This window comes from Haliotis cracherodii, unplaced genomic scaffold, assembly GCF_022045235.1.
Source record: "Haliotis cracherodii isolate W230 unplaced genomic scaffold, xgHalCrac1.p SCAF_6, whole genome shotgun sequence".
NCBI lineage: Eukaryota > Metazoa > Mollusca > Gastropoda > Lepetellida > Haliotidae > Haliotis > Haliotis cracherodii.
The window spans coordinates 43,818,355-43,839,474 of NW_027266319.1; the positions used below are offsets into that span (position 1 = coordinate 43,818,355).

The 21,120-nt window shown below is 39.6% G+C and overlaps 1 protein-coding gene across 2 annotated transcripts in view; it reads left to right on the forward strand.

The window, feature by feature from the left end:
* LOC139444722 (phosducin-like protein) overlaps positions 1-21,120 on the forward strand; it is a 160,680-nt gene that overhangs the window by 61,993 nt on the left and 77,567 nt on the right. For both annotated transcript variants that reach the window (XM_071225652.1, XM_071225653.1), the window contains exons 3-4: positions 4,838-4,963; positions 15,573-15,700. In XM_071225652.1, the coding sequence (XP_071081753.1) occupies positions 4,838-4,963; positions 15,573-15,700 (254 nt within the window). The remainder of the gene's footprint in view (positions 1-4,837; positions 4,964-15,572; positions 15,701-21,120) is intronic.

Genomic DNA, 21,120 nt, shown 5'->3' on the forward strand with positions numbered 1-21,120 from the left:
AGGCTTCTGTTTGAAGCATGAAAATCTCTTATCTAAGTAGGTGATGATGCCATCAACAAGTGATATGAGGAATGTATCATCTTTAAAGATGACAGGGGGGCACACACCATTTAGCTTCACACCATCAAAAGAGGATTTCTCATGGTTGTACATTTTTGAAAAGTATTCCATACTCTCCCCTGCTCCAACAGGATCAATTTTACAGTTTAGGAGCTTCATGACAAGACCTTCAATTGCTGAAGGGACTTCAATAATGAGAAGGTCTTCCTTCTGGAAGACAAGAGATACCTCTGTGAGGATAGGAAGGATATCAAGAAGGATGCACATAGTTTTCACAAATGAAACTGTCTTCATTTTCCTCAGCCATCCCTGACACTTGGCACTTTGATCTGATCTACCAGCGGCCACACTTTCAAAGTGATTGAGTATTGAGTGAAAGCTTATCTTCAGTGCTCTAACAGCTCGGATTTTGCTTGCAAGCCATCTCACCTGTTTCACATCAGACAGATTGGCAAGATCAGTATTGAATATGTCAGACACTGACTTGAGTTCCCTTCTCATTTTTGGACTATAATGGTAGAACTTGAAAACTTGTTTCAAGACATCTTCAAAATTTGACAGACTAGGAAGATGTTTGACAGCATCCAATACGGCCAGTTCAAGCTTATGTGCTACTCAATGCACTGGTACAACATGTTTTGCTTGTTTGCATATTTTTGCTGCTACACCACCTTTGCTGCCAAGCATGACTGCAGCACCATCAAAATTCACGGATACTAAACTAGGACCACTTGCTTCTTTAGTACTCAACAGATCATCAAAACAAATGCCAACTGATTCAACAGCTTTTCTAATTCCATCAAGCACACCATCAGCATGACATTGTTCGAGAGGTACTGTTCCTGCATGGAAGGATACTGGTTGACCATGGCTTACATATCTCATAAAGACAGTTTCTTGTTCCAAGATGGCACTGTCTGTGCTTCCATCACTTAAAATTGTCACAAATCTCGCTTTCTTCAGTTCGGGAATAAATTCCTTCTGGAGAGAACATGCAATGGCTTTGATAAACTCGCGTGCACCTGCAATGTTCCTATACTTGCTCCCAATGTCAACACCAACACAGTCAAGTAGGTCCAAATTAAACTCAAAATCACTGAGCGGTTTCCCCCGGTAAGCAACATGGAATGCAGTAATGAATAATTTTTCCAACTTCTGCATTGTCTGTTTGTCACTGTTTTGTAAGGCTTTCACAATAGGACTCACATTGTCAGTGCTACATGTGTTCCCAGACAAAGGCGTGGTCACATCGCAGCTGCCGCTGGTACTTGCTGTACTTCGACGTTGAGCGTCTCTCTCATATGACATACCCTCCAAATGTGCATCTGATGTATCGTGACTTTTCAAATACTCAATTCTGAAATTTGAACATCCATCAATAAAAGTTCTCTTACGATTGCAAGCATGTATGTTTGGGTACTTGGAACAAATGGTGCACTTCATGACTTTCGCTTTGTCATCATACGCAACCCAAGGAAACTGGTCTTTCCACCCAGCGATGAATGTTCGTTTTCGTTTACATTCGTCATACTTCTTATTCTTGGCCGATATACAACTTTCGGAATTTCCCTCTGCCTTCCTTTTAAGTTCGTCCCCACCGCCAAAGAAACTTAAAATAGACCGCTGAGACATGATCGGCCATGTGCGGTACTGGGAACCTAAATTGTTATTGCAGATACCCCTCTGGGTGCTAATGAGGCAAAGGGAGGCTACTCTGTCCTTTACTAGTTTACTCATTTGAAACAAAAGACTGCAGATTTACTTACAGTGATCCCTCGCTATTGCACTCTTCAATATAGCGCTAACTCGGTTATGGTGTGCGGTAACACATGGTTCCCAAAACTTATATACACTTTTAGTAAACTCAAGTCACTGATACGATGTCATTTCCCCATCGCAAAACATTACCACCTGCATGCAACACCGGAAATACCAATCAACAAATTCCGCAATTAAATCCTATTATTACACTATCTGGTTATAAAAAAACACATGTTTGTACCTTGACATATGTTTGTAGCATATTTTATTAATTTTATTTAAAATTTCATTCAATACAGTTTAGATCAATTTTGCCGAAATCGTGCGTAAAGGGGTCGATAGATGGCACAACTCGCCGTTATTTACAGCAACCACGGTCAGGTTATCGCCATTGACGCCTTGAAATTAACTTTAGTTGACAACGAAAAGAAACACATATTAAATAAATGCCATACTTTCACTCGTTAAAAGTCACATTTGTTGTAGTTTGACAAAATGATATTTCATCAAAGCTAGGCCTAACGAAGCATCTAAAGTCGGAAAATGTTTCAACCTCGCGTTACAATTTCCAAGAAATCCCATTTCCAAGAAGCATGTGCCATATATGGAAGTGTTACTACGATTTAACAATGAAACAAGCCTGGTTCTCGTTGTTGACCTGCCTGACATCGAAATGTATTAATCCCATTGGTTGACTGGCGTAGCTGTATGCAAATTACATTGTCAGTCAGGGACACTAACAAAATATTAGCCAATCAAATACCGTAACATGATCACATGATTACATTCGCGTGAAACTTGACCCATTTCATTTTGTGTGCTCTACTTGTCCACGGGCATGCTAGAAAACGTATATTACACGCCCGACATCTAAACCTTACTTGGCACGGGCGTTGGGCAATGGTATTTTTCAACCACTGTAAGGGATGTCACTCGTGTTCGAACTTCCGGTTGTTATCAATCGGTCTTTGACAGTTGTTTACAACGTTTGCTGTGAACTGTCTTTCTTCCTTAATTGATTAAAGATTTAGTGAGTACATGTATTGAATCTAAAGGTAGGGATAAACTAAGTGACTGTACAAGAAATTACTGTGCGCAACAGATCGCGCTTTGATTTTTTTATGAGGGGCGATTTGATTTTTTTTAGGGTGAATCGCGCAATTGCGCGGCCTGGGTTGGACACTACAGGGAAGACGCTTCTAGGATGATGAGGACATAAAGGCTGCCTCAGAGGCGTGGTCAGAGGGCCAATTTGCGGATTTCTATAAAAGTGATATTAAAAGCTTGAAGGACAAATGGAATAAGTGTATTGAGGTGAATGGAGATTATATTGAAAAATAAAAGTGCAAATGATATTCTATGACTTTATCTTATATTGAAGTTGCAGAACTTATTGAACGCCCCTCGTACCTTACCACTTTCTCCTTTTGGCTCAGCTTGACTATCCTTCAGGCCTATGCCTTCTCTGGCTTTCCTCCTCCTGTGACATCCAATCCACATGAGACGAGAGCTGTCACCTCTACCATGGCCTTGCACAACAACTGCACACTGTCTGCCATTCTGGAGGGTTATTATGGAGGTCCGACACTATCTTTGCTTCCCAATGTCTACATGACATCTCAGTTACCAGTGTTCAGGGATTCCAACAGTTTGGTCTCTTGGTCCTGGCACAACAATTAAGGCTGCACAGCAGCGCAGATAGACGATACTATGCACCTGCTCCTGCAGCCCAGTACTCTGTATCCTGTACATACAAAATAATCATTGGCACGTCCTTCCTTTGATTGATTGATAGCTTTGACAAAGCATTAACAGAGATACCAAGCTGGCTCACCCTGTTGTCCGTAGTGGTCTGGTGTGGTCTGTCTGACTGATTTTAGCACTGATTTCCTGGAGACCTCTTCAGGATTGGTTATAAGTCAAAAGCTGAATAGATCTCTAATCAAAGCCATGCGGTCATTCGTGTAACGATGTCGAACATGAAAACATGAAACAAGTGTTAAACCTGATTTCCTGATGTTACATCTGTCTCTCTTAAGGGTTCACATTGCCTGTTAGGTGTTTTTACCCACTCACGAGTTACTTTCTTTACAACACTAGGTAGTGTTGTAGATTCTGTTATTTGTATCACTGTTTAGCTTCACTCGTGTACGTCTCACGGTTGTAGCCTATGCAGGCTAGGGTATCTGCTCTCCACCGTCCAACGCTGGGATAAATGCAGAGTGTGAGATAGGATAAGTATGAAAATTTGTAAATTTTACATTAAATTGTATATTTATATACTTATCCTATTTAACATACTATGTGCCCACCCGAACAGCCCTAAGAAAGCGAATGATGTGACAGGGTTAGATCAAGTCGTGAAAGGTCACATGGGATTAAAGTGTGTGACCCATTTGTATGGGTGGTGGCCATTGTGATGCTGGGATGTGTTCGGCTGAAAACTTTGTTCAAACCATTTCCACATTAGGATCGAAAGAAGAAGGAAGAAATGCGTAATGTGAGATAGGGTAAGTATATAAATATACCATTTAATGTAAAATTTACAAATTTATCGTTGTGTATGACGATACAGATCCGTATATATCATGTATCGTATCGAGGGCCTCATATCACAATACACAGGATACACCTATAGTATACACCAATTGAGGGTGTATATAAATATACCATTTAATGTAAAATTTACAAATTTATCGTTGTGTATGACGATACAGATCCGTATATATCATGTATCGTATCGAGGGCCTCATATCACAATACACAGGATACACCTATAGTATACACCAATTGAGGGCAGACCACTACCAACAACCATCTGAAACTTGAATGTGTTTAACCTTCACAAGCATGTTTCAGAAAAAGTTAACAGCATACAAGAATTGATTTTGATATATGGAGTGAGTGAGTAAATTAGAAGTTTACAAATCATCAGTTGAGATATGGAACTTATGAATAGTGTTATCAAACTGTCAATTGTATAGTCCAAATTTAGTTCTGTGTTGTGTTTTTTCAGACAGGACCAAAGGGTGTGATCCGTGACTGGCGTGAATTTAAACAGCTTGAAACAGAAAAGAAAGAAGGTCAAGAGGCACAGAAACAGAAGCTTGTGACAAAATTGTCATTGACATGTCGCTCTTATGTAAGTATGCTTCATTATCAATTTCTTACAGGTAGAGTTGTATGAAGATGGTATGTTGTGGGTAAGAGTACAGATATTTCTGGCACAGCTAATGTTTTGGCACATTGATATTGAGATTGAGGTTCAATAAACACAGGCAGAGCCGGGAGACTCTCAGTGCCCATGACGTAGTTCAACATAATTGTAAATACTAGTACTATTTAGTCATGTTTTTTATGCCCCAACTTTGGAGACAAAAAAAATAACTTGAGTTTGTTCAATTATTTTATTTCCTTTGAACTTCCTGAATGACAGTCAACAGAATAAACACCAAAATTGTGTTGTTTTTAGGAAAATGTTATGTATTGTTTTAGCGGAAGTACTCTGCTCAGCGCTAAAAAGCGGTGCTATTTGGTGTGTGATTGGATTTAGGTAATGTTAGATTAAGGTGAGGATTCTGTAAACCTGATAGGTGGGGAGTTGCTTTCATGTTGACTCGCATTTTTGTCTAGGGGCCAACAGTCGCATTTTAGACGCATTAATTTCAAGATTTGCAGTACCTCAATGTACCAGTCCACCCCAGTGACAGGAGATACTTTGTTCTTTCACAACATCATCATTATCTGTGGCAGTCCCCCCATTTGTGGGGTTGTTTATCAACTTCTTCTCAACTCATTCCTTGACATTTATAGGGGGCATCTTCCAAAGGCTCAGCTTGCCTAATGTCGACTTGTGTGCCAAGAGCCTCAACTGTCAGCTTCCGGTTTAATACTCTCCAGCTCGAAATCCACTTGTGTAAACACACTTGCCATCTTGTGTGAAAGTCTCAACACATACACTTTTCTTCGGGAAAATCAATCCAGAAATCCAAACATCCAACCTTCGTCTGATTTTGGTCTCTCCTTACTGGCTGGCCAGAAGCTGATACCCGATCAAGTGGTGTTAGCCAAGATCCAGCCTCTACAAGTGAGAGACTAGCTGAAGTAACTGCTCCACCGGCAGTGTATGCCACACCCACAACCAGATGTGTTCTCTCCATCTACAGAAAGACTTGAAGACGAAAGACTATTTCAAACGGACGGCACAGGCAGTTATTTGGGCTCATTGTCTGTCTACTACATGTCTATACAATGACAAGTAGAGTTTCTCTAGATATTTTGCTTGCAACGACAGAAGGAGCTTATGACAGCTACTCAGCAGTTTACTGCTGACTAGTTGGTCTAGTTGGGTTTTGAACATTGTGCTGCAGCACTTACGTCAACAGCTGGATGAACCTTTCATCAGGGAAGTGGTTGAAACCCTTACCAGAAATGTGGGAGTCTGTCCAAAGGTGTTTTATGGGATTTCATTGCAAAAAACAGTCACCAGGACAACCAGACCAGCACTTTACAGTGCCACCTTTGGTTTCACATGTAGGAGCGTGAGGCAGGCAACCATCACAAAATCCTGGCGATTGCCTCCACAAGGGATCTCCACGGCAACATGCCTGGATAGATGGATGGATAATTTGGGAGACTGGCCACTTCTTGGCAGTTGACAATGTGGAGAGCATCCATAGTTTTGATGTGTTGTTTTTTTACAGCAGATCACCAACCCCCAAACAACTCTGGTTGTTCAACCCCGGACACTGCCACCTGACCATGCACCTCTTGCAGGAGTATGGGGGGGACCATATGTTATGACATTCATGGTGCATCTAAACAAGATATTCATTTTGTCTGTCAAATTCTGGATGATATTTGTCCATAATACCAGAACTTCCCTCTCTTGGAAGAGTTTCGACGGGACACAAGGGTTGTGACATTTGTGGTATGTCTAAAAAATGTATCCATTTTTGTCCATCAAGTTCGAAAGTGTGATTATTCTATCCCTGCATTACCACAGTGGCATTGATTCTATTTGATCATAATATGACTTGTGACTTACAAGAGGGATACCAAACAATCGGGGTCCTGCTCCAGTCTCCACCTGCATGCAGTTTGCAGTAGCTGTTGGTGTGCAAGGATTCTCGTCTGATGTTACTTCACCCACCCACACGATCTGTCAGGTAAAATGCAATTGTAATGCAGGATAAGTTAAGATTTATTAATATCTAATATATTATATATTTAATACTTATCCTGCATTACATGTCGAACGGGCCCACCTGGGCTGGTTCTGGCAGTATGGAAGTATGGACTGGCTAGTCAGGCATTTGGGCAAGCAGTTTAAACCTTCTTTGGGAATAGTTTTTCTCAAAGGATGACATTTCGAGTCATGTTTTCACATGAAACAGAAGGTAATGCAATATGTAATGCAAGTATCAAATATAAAGTGTGTTAGACATTAATCATATTGTAAGACAGACATCACACAGGCCACAGAAATCTGGTGTGATTTGAATCTGTTTTGTAGTGCAATTAATGTAATAAGACAATTTGCCAAAGATTCGGGCAATTTGGGATGTTGACGTCTCACCTCTATTTTACCCACAATTAGCCATTTTGTTTGTTTGTTGAGATACTGTCTCAGAGGTTTTGCTAGCCATATGCTTAGCTTAATTGAGTTAGTGATTGTGAGTTCCCCTATTGCGAAACTTTGCCTCAAACACTCTATTGTTGCACTGGAAGTTGCACTGTGTACTGGATATACATCCAACCATTTTGAATGTGCATCAGTGGATATCAGAAGCATTTTACCCATAAAAGGTCCTGCATGGTCCAAATGCAATCTACTCCAGGGTCTCTCTGGCCACTCCCATGGATGAAGTGTCGCTTCAGCTGGCACTGATCTTGTCTGTTGACATATAGAGCAAGTGTGAACTTTCTCCTCTAACTCATGGTCAAGGTATGGCCACCATACCAAACTACGAGCTACTGACTTCATAAGTGATATCCCTGGGTGAGCTTCATGCAATACATCAATCACTCGTTTGCGTCCGTGTGGTGTAATGATGATGCGATTTCCCCACAGAGCACATCCATGCTGAACACTGAGTTCAAGTTTACGCTTCATATATGGACTGAGCTCATCTGACTTGTCCAAACCATCTGGCCATTCACTGTGTACAAATGTTCGTACACGTGACAATGATGGATCTCTGTCTGTCCACGTCTTTACCTGTTGCACATTTACAGGAGTTGATTCCATACTTTCAATCAGATGTATGGTGTCTCCAGGTAATGGAGGGTCTGGTCCTACTTGAGGCAATGGAAGTCGACTCATACAATCTGCATTTGCTATCACTGTGCCTTTTCTATACTCTATAGTATAGTTGTAGGCTGAGAGCACCACGGCCAATCTCTGTATTCTACTGGATGACCTTGGTGATATTCCTTTGTCTGGATTGAAGATACTTTCCAGAGGTTTGTGATCCGATATGAGCTTGAATGAACGTCCATATAGATATTGATGAAAATTCTTAGTTCCGAAGATTATAGCTAACGGTTCTCGATCCATCTGTGAGTAATTCTTCTCGGCTTGAGTAAGTGAGCATGAAGCAATCACTATTGGTTTCTCAGAGCCATCATCAAAGATGTGAGATAGCACTGCTCCTACCACATAAGGTGAAGGATCGCAGGCAAGTGTGATCTGCTGTTTTGGGTAAGCTGCTCAATGACAAGAGACGTTTCACAGCTTTAAAAGACTTCTCTTCATTTGGTCCCCATTTCCACGATACATCTTTCCTGAGCAATTGATTTAGCGGAGTAAGTATAGTGGAGAGGTTAAGCAGGAACTTCTGGTAATATTGTACCAGCAGTGTCCAACCCAGAATTAAAAATCAAGGGGGGACTTGTTCCCCCATCATGTAGAAAATAGGAGGGATTTTGAAAAAGTAGGGGGGATAATTGCTTTCTTCAAAAATGTCTTATTTTGTGTTATGTACTGGAACATCATCATATAAAAGTGTAACAGATCAGAATAAAGAACTGAAATGAATAACAATACTTTGTGCTCTTTTCTATTTTGATTAAAAAAGTCTGTAATTATTTTGTTTTTGCGCGACATGGTCATTCACTATTTTTCATAATTTTGATCAAAGTTTTGATACGTTTTTACTAAAGTAAATCAAATTTGGTTTCCTATGCCAATCCTATCGATAATTTATTCAGCAACCCAAGGGACATCACTCATGTTCGAACTTCCGGTTGTTATCGATCGGTCTTCGACAGTTGTTTATAATGTTTGCTGTGAACTGTCTTTCTTCGTTAATTGATTAAAGATTTATTGAGTATTGAATCTAAAGGTAGGGATAAACAGCTGGTAAAGTAAGTGACTGTACAAGAAATTACTGTGCGTGACAGATCTCGCTCTGATTTTTTTATGAGGGGCGATTTGATTTTTTTTAGCATGAATCGCGCAATCGCGCGGCCTGGGTTCGACACTGTACCAGTCCCAGGGCAATAATGCAGTTTACCGGGTGCAGCCCGAGCTCTACCATCCGCTCAATTACCGTGCTATAGTGCCACCGCTGTCTCATTATACCGTTATCGTGCCTCACGCTCTGGTGACTCTCGCTTCACGACCCAACACCTGTTTTCGGTCTGAGGGAACTTACACATCTTTACAATCAAACACCCATTCTCAGTCTTAGGGAAACTTACACATCTTTACGATCAAACACCCGTTCTCGGTCTTAGGGAAACTTACACGTCTTTACGATCCAACACCCGTTTTTCGGTCTTAGGAAAACTTACACATCTTTACGATCCAACACCCGTTTTCGGTCTTAGGGAAACTTACACGTCTTTACGATCCAAAACCCCTTTACAGTCATTAGGGTTAGCTTGCTTTGCGCAAGGTTTAATCCGGTTAATCCCATTGGTCGGTCATGTTGACGTAAACAATTGAGGGTGTGGTTTCAAGAAAAGATGAATAGGAGAGCGCACCGTGACGTCACACGCATGCGCAATTCATTGTTTACTGAATTACGCATGCAAGTCAATAGTGATTCTAATGACCCGTTAAACGATCACAGATTACATGTGATAGCGCCGGTGGTCCAGTGGTAGAGCGTCGGCTAATTAACGCATTAATTAGCAGAGCCGGTGAGCCGGCGAAGCACGTTCGAGCCCCCACAGCGCTAATTGGATCTGAAAAAGTGCGCCCGGTAAAGTGCACTACTCCCAGTCCCAGAAATGATTTCTGTTCCTTGGTATCTCTAGGTGCTGGAGCCGCTACCATGGCTTGCACTTTTACATCCGCTATTCTGTGTCCCAAATACTCTACAGATTTGGCCATAAACTTACATCTCTGCCCATTGAGTCGTAACCCTGCTTTACTGTCTGGATAAAACAGTCTGAATGTTCCCCAGATGTTTACGTTCAGTCTCTCCACTGATCAGTTTGTCATCAAGGTAAACACATACCAACGGAATGTCTCCCAGCAAACACATAGTGCGCTGAAATCCCAAACGGAAGTCGAAGATACTTGTAGAGTCCCTTGTGTGTGTTTATGGTTGTTGACTTTTGTTGACTTTCTTCATCCAGAGTTAACTGCTGGTAGGCTTGACTGAGATCAAGTTTTGTGAAAGTCTTTCCACCAGATAATGATGCAAACAAATCCTCAATACGAGGAAGAGGATATATATCAGGCTGAGCTACCTTGTTGACTGTTAGTTTATAATCACCACAGATTCTCAAGAAGCCATTTGACTTGATTATCGGAACATTGGGTGCTGCCCACTCGGAATGCTGTACAGGCTTGATGATACCTTGTTTCTCTAGCCGATTCAACTCTGTCTCTGCATGTGATCTCAAAATGTCCTGTAATCCTTCATTTTTCACTTTCAGGATTCTTCCCCAATCTAACTTGATACATTGTAGCCAGTCTCTACCTAGAAGGTTCTCAGTATCTCCTTTCACTACCACAAGAGATAATGTTGCTTCTTGATTACCATAACATACATGAATATCACGCCTACCCATGACTTCAATCTGGTCTTTAGTGTACGATCGAAGAATTTCATTCATTTCAAACAGTTGTGGTCTCTCATGAGGTCTCCATAATGAGTTAAATGTTCGTTCACTGATCACTGAGGTTGCCGTACCCGTGTCAATCTCCATAGATAACTGTTTCCCATTTACAGTCATATCAATCATGTAAGGTTCAACTCTTCACCTCACAGGTTGTGACGTACGCTTGCTATGAGTGTCCATCTTGAATAGTTCATATTCTACATCTTCCTGGGCAGTAGAACTCAATTGATGTGTCTCACCTCCACGTCCATGGCCTCGGCCTCTACCACGATGTGGTTGACCATGTCTACCTCTATGTCTGAAACCACGACCATGTGACTGTGAAGAATGTCGATTCTGAGATGATGAGCTATGACACACATGCACAATATGTCCCAGTCTACTACAGCCGTTGCAAACAGTATTTCTATAAAAACAATTTCTGCCATTGTCATTTGTGCCTCCACATCAGTCACATGTCATAGATTTCACTTTGTGTACAGCAGTCTTGTTTGCTTGGGGGTTTGTTTCATCTCTAATGTCTTTAACTTCCTTTGATGCCATCTCCATGCCAAGACACAATGAATATGCTTTACTATAATCCAAAGTCTTCTCCGTTAAGAGGCATTTCTGCATTGCTTCATCATTAATTCCACAAACTAAATGATCCCTCAATTTCACCTCCAAATCAGTATACTCACAAGTTGATGCAAGTCTCTTTAATTCAGAAACATAATCTGAAACACTTTCATTAGGCTGTCCATTTCTGATATTGAATCATCGCCTTTCCACCATGACATTCGGTTTCGGGTGTTTGTGTAATTGCATTAATTTAACCAAAGCAGAAAATGAATGGTCCCCTGGCTTCCCGGGAGACGCCAGATTTTTCAAAAGTTTGTAAGCTTTAGCACCTACATTGCTAATTAGGATTGCACACTTCCTACTTCCATCAGTTATTTCGTTAGCTTCAAAATAAAACTCGAGTCTCTCGATATGTTCACCCCAGTTATCTTTATCTAAGTCATGTTCATCTACCTTCCTGAACGCCGCCATGTTGATTCACTGATGAAAACACTCACGACGCCGATGATCCCTGAAGAGCTGATACGGGAATAACTCACAGCAGTGAGCTTTCATACGTCCATAAAAGTTTTCCTCGTCGCCAATTTATGTGGTAACTCCACATAACAAACACTGTCAGTCTTTAGAACAGTTTATATGGTTCCTAATGTTAGCGTGTACATTTGCTGATCACCGGAATGATCGCCATGCTATTACAAAGGGAGCATACATTGTATAAGAATGTTCGATGTACATAAGGGAGCGAGATCTATTACAGTTCCTCATGTGAAGTTATGGGCACAGCATTTGCTGCTGACATTCAGAAATGTGAGAGACAACTAATTACTAGTTACTTTCTAGTCAAAGGCTTTGTATTGAAATTGGTTAAACAAAGAATCTTAACAAGACCCATGTTGCTGAATGATGCATCCAAGAGGAATGGAAGAGGAGCTCCTCAAACTTGACCCCCAAGGAGTCTCTGTGTCTCCCTTGCCATTATCAATTGCTACTGCACAATTGAACTTTTGAATTTGTTCACGAGGATTATCTTCTCAAGATCAGTTTAGCATGCTTAACATTGAACAAAACCAAAGAATGATCAAAAACTTATTCATGGCCAACACAGCCAAAATCATATGTCTAACCTTAGTTGTTGATATTGGTGAGCTTGTGTATTTGTATAGTGCCTCAAACAAGTCTAATGCCTGTAATCGTTATCTGGGTGTTACGACTTATGGTCAGTGGTTTATCATCCAAAAGTTTGCAAGTACCCAACACAACCGCTACTCCTATCACTATTTGCTGACCTGGAACATGGTGCTTCTTGTATACCTCTACCTGTATATTAAGCAAACTTGTATTAACCCAAGCCATTGACTCTACTGCACTTCCTACCAAGGACAGTACACCAACCTTTGCATAAAGAAATATGCAAGTAATCATATTCGCCATCATATGTGTCTGTTACCAGTGCAGCAAACATGTTGTTAATTTGGTGGAGCTTTCAAGTACACCAACCTCTTGGTTATAGGAAACAATGCACTGTTAATTACTTCAAATTATTGAAGTCTCCCATCACAAGGATGTCCTTGCGAATAGCCAGGATCAAGGAGAACTAGAGAATCTGACAGAGATCATGCCTTTTAGGAATCTTCCAAGAGAAAGTTTATCCCATCAGGGAAGGAATCCTTCCAAGCAAACAGGTGGAAGGACAGATATACACTGAAGCAAGGGACAGCTCTATGGAATTTGATCAGATGGAGTGAGTGAGTTAGAATTTAACATCGCATACTTGGTTACTTGATGTGTGTGTGGGTGGGTGTGGGTGTGTTGGTGGTCGGCCAACAGCAGCCTTGCAAGGTTAACCTTTTGTTTCTTATTATCTGCTGGGTTTAAGACAGATCATATAGGTTAATGGCAGGAATCACTCATCAGAACCGAAAGTGACATCATCAGAACCAAAAGTGACATCATCAGAGCCGGATGTGGCATCATCAGAGCCGGAAGTGACATCATCAGAACTGAATGTGACATCATCAGAACCAGAAGTGACATCATCAGATCTGGAAGTGATATCATCTGATTCGGAAGTGACATCATCAGAACCAGAAGTGGTATCATCAGATCCAGAAGTGGCATCATCAGAAGCGGAAGTGACATCATCAGAACCGGAAGTGGCATCATCAGATCCAGAAGTTCCGTCATCAGAACCGGAAGTGGCATCATCAGATCCAGAAGTGACATCATCAGAACCGGAAGTGGCATCATCAGATCCAGAAGTGACATCTCAGAACCGAAAGTGACATCATCAGAACCGGAAGTGGCATCATCAGATCCAGAAGTGACATCTCAGAACCGGAAGTGACATCATCAGAACCGGAAATGGCATCATCAGAACCAGAAGTGGCATCATCAGATCCAGAAGTGGCATCATCAGATCCAGAAGTGACATCTCAGAACTGGAAGTGGCATCATCAGAACCAGAAGTGGCATCATCAGATCCAGAAGTGACATCTTAAAACCGGAAGTGACTTCATCAGAACCGGAAGTGGCATCATCAGAACCGAAAGTGGCATCATTAGAACCGGAAGTGGCATCATCAGAATAAATAAATATGAAAGTTATGTGTATTATATTTTTTAAATAATTCATTAACAACTTAATAAAGTTCATTTTAAATAAAAAAAATGTAAGCTGAAACATTTATAACGTCCAGATTAAGGACCAAAGAAGCGAACATTTAACGATTTTCGACAAATATATGATTTCATAAAATCCACTTATCTATTTCTCTTTTATTTTCATTTGTTTATGTTGTCGGAACATTATTTTAAAAAAAATTACAAATAATATCTGTCATCACTCATTCCCCGATGATAGTGGCTGTCCGCTCACTAACATGAGGAAATATCTCTGTTTTCAAAGCTTCGTATGAATAACACATACGTCGAAGGCTGCCATGTCAGTATACATTAAAAAAACTGATATTGTTTCACCGACATAATCTGCTACAAGGTTCGTGATTGGTCAAATTTAAGCATGTGACCTAAGGCAGCCAAACAATTTACAGCAAAGGTAATTTTCAGACTTTGGGTTTGGGTTAAATCATGTTATTCTGAACGTTTTAAGCATGAAATTGTGATCTATGTTAAAAACATGGAACATTATGGATGCATAGTGCTAGGTTACGAGCTGTGACAAAGATTTCTTATGCATACATTTTGGCATTAAATACATCGTGTCCGAACCGAGAAATCGAGGCGACGAAAGCCGAGATGTCAATTGATTTACGATTACACACGATCGCAAAGAAAGATGGAAATAATAACTTAGATGTCAGTTTGGCAACTTTTAGATATATTTTTGTTGATTTTATTACTTTGTATAATATATTCAAAGATTTGCTTAAAACATCTTTATTTTGCTGTTTGACATGTTCGATGAGGACCTGTTGTCGAAGTGTGACCGAGAATTATATTTTCAATAACATTGCGGGAAATAGTGTCCAATGAATATTATAAAGTTAAAATCTATAGATAAAAAATGATAAAATCAAATGGAAAACGTATTTCAGATATTGTGAAATGTGATAGATTTAATAAATGAATGATATTACAAGTAGGTTAATAAAATTATAAACTATTTTGCTGTGACTTGGTTGGTCTACCCTGCAGTGTGACTCATGGCTTCTTGACCAGCCAACAGTGTTGAAAGAGTTAAACTGGTCACCACTGCGCTTTGTGTTGACAAGCTTTGATGGTATTAGAGGAGGATCCCAGCAAGAAATATCAGAGTGACTTCCCTTTGCTTTGCGCTTGACCAGGAAATGAAATCTTTTTTCGTTTGAACTTTATGACGAAAAGACTGGCGGTAATAAAAAAAAGAGGGTAATTTTCATTTATTTATTTTTTTAACATTTGGACTTTGAAAGAACGACGCATCCGTAAACCAAGAAATAAAAAAAGTGTCGCCTAACTTTTTAGGACAAAATTCAAGTAAAGAAAATGTGAGAGGCTTATTTATTTATTTTTTTAAATTGGCCTGCTCACTTTTGAAATGAGTTTGAAATCCATAAACCAAAAATAAAAAAAGTGTCACCTAAGGTGTTTTGAAAGTTTCTTTGCTTATTACAGCTGAATGATCAGTCTGAAAAGACCAAGGATGAAACCTTTTTGGAAGAATTAACAGAAATTGAGGATGAATTTCTCCAGCAATATCGGAAACGCAGAATGGAAGAGATGAGGAAAATATTTGAGAACAGGTAAGATCCAAGATACTGGCCCATCTCCTGTAATAGATCACTTGTGGTTCGTCCATAAGAATTATAGCTGGTCCAGCCAATGAGATTGTATTCCATGGGAAAATTTGTCAGTTTAGTAGCTAGATTCTAAGAATTTATTTTATTCTAAGCAGTAAGATGCAAAAATTGTGACAAGACTCTGTGGTAGACAAATCAGAGGCTCACTGTGGTTTCCCAACTTCAAGATCAAGAAGTTCCCTTGAAGTTACAAGAGTGAGTTTTGAATGTATTGTGAACTACTTTTCCTTCATTTCTTAGCTCCCCTAACACAAAGCCAAGTGAGCTTATGTTGTGGCCTGTTTGTCGTATACTTCACCTTTTGGAAACAACTGGACCATTGAGCTGAAATTTCACATACTTATTCAAGGATTATCCTTGAATTTTTTACTAATGAAAGAAAATCCCCCATGGTTCAAAAGCAATGAAAATATTTTGGCATGTGATGAGATTTTGCATATTTTTATAGACATTTGGTCATGTTCACACAGTGGAAATTGTATTTGATATTCGGTATTTGTGTCTCGAATTATGTTGCAATTGATGTTACTGGATTATATGGATGTATCCTCCAATAGTTTCGAACATTAATTATTCCACTGTGAATATTTAAAAATATTAGCATAAGTATCAACAAAAAAATGCATTAGTATTTATATTTCTGTTCATTGTCAACTTTAGTAGATATTACATTAATATTTATGTATTTCTGTTCATTGTCGACTTTAGGAGATATTACATAAATATTTATGTATTTCTGTTCATTGTCGACTTTAGGAGATATTACATTAATATTTATGTATTTCCGTTCATTGTCGACTTTTGGAGATATTACATTAATATTTCTAAATTTTCCGTTCATTGTCGACTTTAGGAGATATTACATTAATATTTATGTATTTCTGTTCATTGTCGACTTTTGGAGATATTACATTAATATTTATGTATTTCTGTTCATTGTCGACTTTTGGAGATATTACATTAATATTCATGTATTTCCGTTCATTGTCGACTTTTGGAGATATTACATTAATATTTATGTATTTCCGTTCATTGTCGACTTTTGGAGATATTACATTAATATTTATGTATTTCCGTTCATTGTCGACTTTTGGAGATATTATATTAATATTTATGTAATTCTGTTCATTGTCGACTTTTGGAGATATTACATTAATATTTATGTATTTCCGTTCATTGTCGACTTTAGGAGATATTACATTAATATTTATGTATTTCTGTTCATTGTCGACTTTAGGAGATATTACATTAATATTTATGTATTTCCGTTCATTGTCGACTTTAGGAGATATAACATTAATATTTATGTATTTCTGTTCATTGTCGACTTTTGGAGATATTACATTAATATTTATGTATTTCTGTTCATTGTCACTTTTGGAGATATCATATTAATATTTATGTATTTCTGTTCATTGTCGACTTTAGGAGATATTACATTAATATTTATGTATTTCTGTTCATTGTCGACTTTTGGAGATATGACATTAATATTTATGTATTTCTGTTCATTGTCGACTTTAGGAGATTTTACATTAAGATAAATTTATGTATTTTTGTTCATTGTCAATTTAAGAAGGAAATAATTGCAAGAACAATTATAGATCATGTAGAAGGCATGTTTACCTCCATCAGCTGTTCATTTCTTTGGCAAACAATTTGCAGGTCTTCAATAATGTCTGTTAAAATCATAATTTCATATATTAGAAGTGATGACCTGAAATAGCATCTGATGTAAATGGTGTCGATAGTCACCTTGGAATCGACCTTTGCCTGCTCATCGAGACTCATCTCCAGCAGACACTCACTCGGATCATCATTCTCCCAGTTGTTGTGGTCCATGGTCTAGTGGTAGAGCATTTGGCCGGAGAGCGAAATGTCCGGGGTTTTATCCAAGTCTGGGACATACTAAAAGACATTAAAATATGGTTCTTGTTGTTACCATGTCTGGCGCTCAGCATTATAGGGCTAAAACAAGGACTGTTCAGCTAGGAGTCTGTATACTGTGTGGGGTATTCATGTTAAACTGCAGTATTGTACAGTGATTCCTCGATATACCGCTGCTATCAGGGTCCAAGATTTGCAATCCCTTGTTCTAGGACAGAGTTTCATACAGATATTCATTGCTGATGATCAATGCATTACATAATGACAGTGGCATGTGACTTGAATATAGATCTATGTAACCTTGATCGTAGATAATGATTCAAAATGCATGCATTAAAAAAAGTAATTATTAGTGTAAATGAATGAAAGTATTATTTTACAACAGGATGTTATATATACTGAACCAAATTAAAAACTTCACAATCCTAAAATTTTAACATTTTGACCAGTTATCATTGTGGGCCCTTACTGTGTATTTAAACAGTAATGGCCACGTATTGTCTTCAGATAACACCCTTTTTGTGCAGGTGAATCGATCAAAATCATGTGCACAGCACTATAGTTGCAAAAGTGGTTCTTCACGTGCAACTGGTCACGTGGCCATAATACTGCACGTGACGTGAAAAAAGAAAAACACAAGAAAACAAAAGTCTTTACGGACATTTGTCATGCCACGCCTTTCAAATGTGCAACGTGAACGTGCCATCGGCATGTTGCAGATGGGAACGTCCGTAGCTGAAGTCGCAAGGACGATGGGTTGTAGTCGACAGACTGTTTATGATTTACAGACGTGCAGAGGATCGTCAGATTGTCTTACGTCACCTCCGTAACCAATTTTTGATGGCTGCTGATTCTTGTGCAACGTACCCTGACTGTACTAGATCCAACTACCTCTTGGGACTGGCTGTCTTCTGCCCTACATGTGCACAGCACTATAGTGGCAAAAGTGGTTCTTCACGTGCAACTGGTCACGTGGCCATAATACTGCACGTGTTTTCAGCCATACTTGTTAGCAGTCATTAACAAAAAAAGAAAAACACAAGAAAACAAAAGTCTTTACGGCCAAATGTGCAACGTGAACGTGCCATCTGCATGTTGCAGACGGGAACGTCCGTAGCTGAAGTCGCAAGGACGATTGGGTGTAGTCGACGGACTGTTTATGATTTACAGACGTGCAGAGGATCGTCAGATTGTCTTACGTCACCTCCTTAACCGATTTTTGACGGCTACATCAACCAGAAATGAACTGTTTAGGGGTAGACTGAGTGCGCAAACTGTTCGAAACCGTCTGAGAACTGCTCACCTTCAAGCACGACAGCCATACTGGGGGCCGATTCTGACTCAAATACACAGACGTCAACGTCAATTGTGGGCACAACGACACTTACGATGGACTCAGAGGAATTGGAATCAAGTCGTCTTCAGTGATGAATCCTGAATTAATCTTCAATTTGCTGATGGTAGGGTGAGGGTGTGGAGGTGTGCCATCATGAACGTTACGCCCAGTGTTGTGTACAGGAAGTTGACAGATTTCGAGGCGGAAGTGTCATGGTGTGGGCCGCTTTCTGTGGCAATGCACGTTCCAGGCTTCTTGTCTCAACGCTGCTGCTTACCGCGACCAGGTACTGGCACCAGAACTTCTGCCTTTTATGGCAGCACATGGACCCGGTTTGATCTTCCAACACGACAATGCCAGACCCCACACAGCAATTTTGACAAGGAATTTCCTTCAGAATGCGGGAGTCAACATCATGGACTGGCTGTCAAGGTCTCCCGACCTCAATCCCATCGAACATGTCTGGGATGCTCTTGGCAGAAGTCTGCGCACTCTCTAGAACCAACCACAGAATTCGCACCATTTTGCAGCAACAATGGCGGCGTCTTCCCAATCATGTGTTCACAAGCATCACAAGGTCCTTGCGGAGGTGTTGTGTGGCAGTTGTCAACTCACATGGTGGCCATACACGCTACTGAACTTGTGTGCCATCAGATTCTTGTGCTTGGGACTTATGATTTAAACTGTTGATGTCATTACCGAATACCGTAGGTGCTTGGAACAAATTATGGGTACCACCGTTAATTAAGATCCTTCTTTGGAAAATTAATGATTAAAAATTACCTTCTCTGATACATTTGTCCGTTGTATATCATATATGGGATTACTTTTAAAAATGTGAAGTTTTTAATTTGACTCAGTATATATGGAAACAAACTGTTGTTTTCTGAGTGTTTTTCTGTCGGAAGAAACGTGGTCCGTTTGCTGACTTACCGTATTTGACGTAATAAGCGCCCAGGGTGCTCTCAAAATTGGAAATAGGGGGCTCTTATTAGAATATTATTGTGGGGGAAAAAACAGTTGAAAGATAAATTTCGTAGTTTATGCTGACAGCCTGAAATGTTTATGTACGACAGATATATTTTTCCAGAATTTAATTGCCCATAATTAAGGGTGCATATAACACATGAGTGTGTATTATACGCGAATAAGTTAGTGTTGTGTACATTGATCAATTGGATGGGTTGCTAACTGGGATTGTTCACTAGCCAATATATTAACAAATATTGCAGTGGGCGCTTATTATTTATTACATCGAATACGGTACTCACACTTTCGATCAATGAGAGTGCATTATAAAGCTGTGAATCTAAATTCACCCTACCTAATTATAACTTGGTAAGACTCGACAGAGTTAAATCTCACCCAGGTAGAGCAGGCGTGGCCTAATCATGTATATCAGGGAGGACATTAACCATAAGAAATACCAATTAAAACCCCAAATCTAGAAGCTAATGGTATACAAATAACTTATCACAACCAAAAAGTAAACATTGTAAACATATACATCTGGACAGTGATACAAATTAAACCTGAAGACTTAGAAACCCAAAATCAGCTAAGCCATAAATCCACCATCTTTTTAGGGGAATTCAACGCCTACCACCCCACCTGTTGTGTTAAAGATAAAACAGACCCAAACGGCAAACTCATTGCTGAATGGATAGAACAAAAAAAACTAATACTACTAAATAACAACCAGCAAACTAGATATGATAAAATTCATCAAAATATGTCAGCTATAGACCTAACAATCTGTACCCCTGATCTCACCCAAAGCACTTTGTGGGAAGTGCATGAGGAGCCACTCGGCAGGGACCACTTTCCAATCCACAAAACCATAGGCAACATAAATATCCAAACCCCAAATGAACGCCAAGAACCAAAATTTAATTACAACAAGGCAGATTGGGACAAATGCAAAGCACTATGCAAACAGATCAACCCAGCGGATCTCGAAAATAAAGACCCCGAACAATACTGTCAAAACTTAACAGAATGCATAATCAACATAGATAAAAAAACTATCCACTTCATAACACCAATAATAGGCAAAACCACAGTACCCTGATGGACTGAGGAAATTAAAAAAATAGGAAAAAACGCAAAAGCGCATTTAATAAAGCTAAACGAGACTACA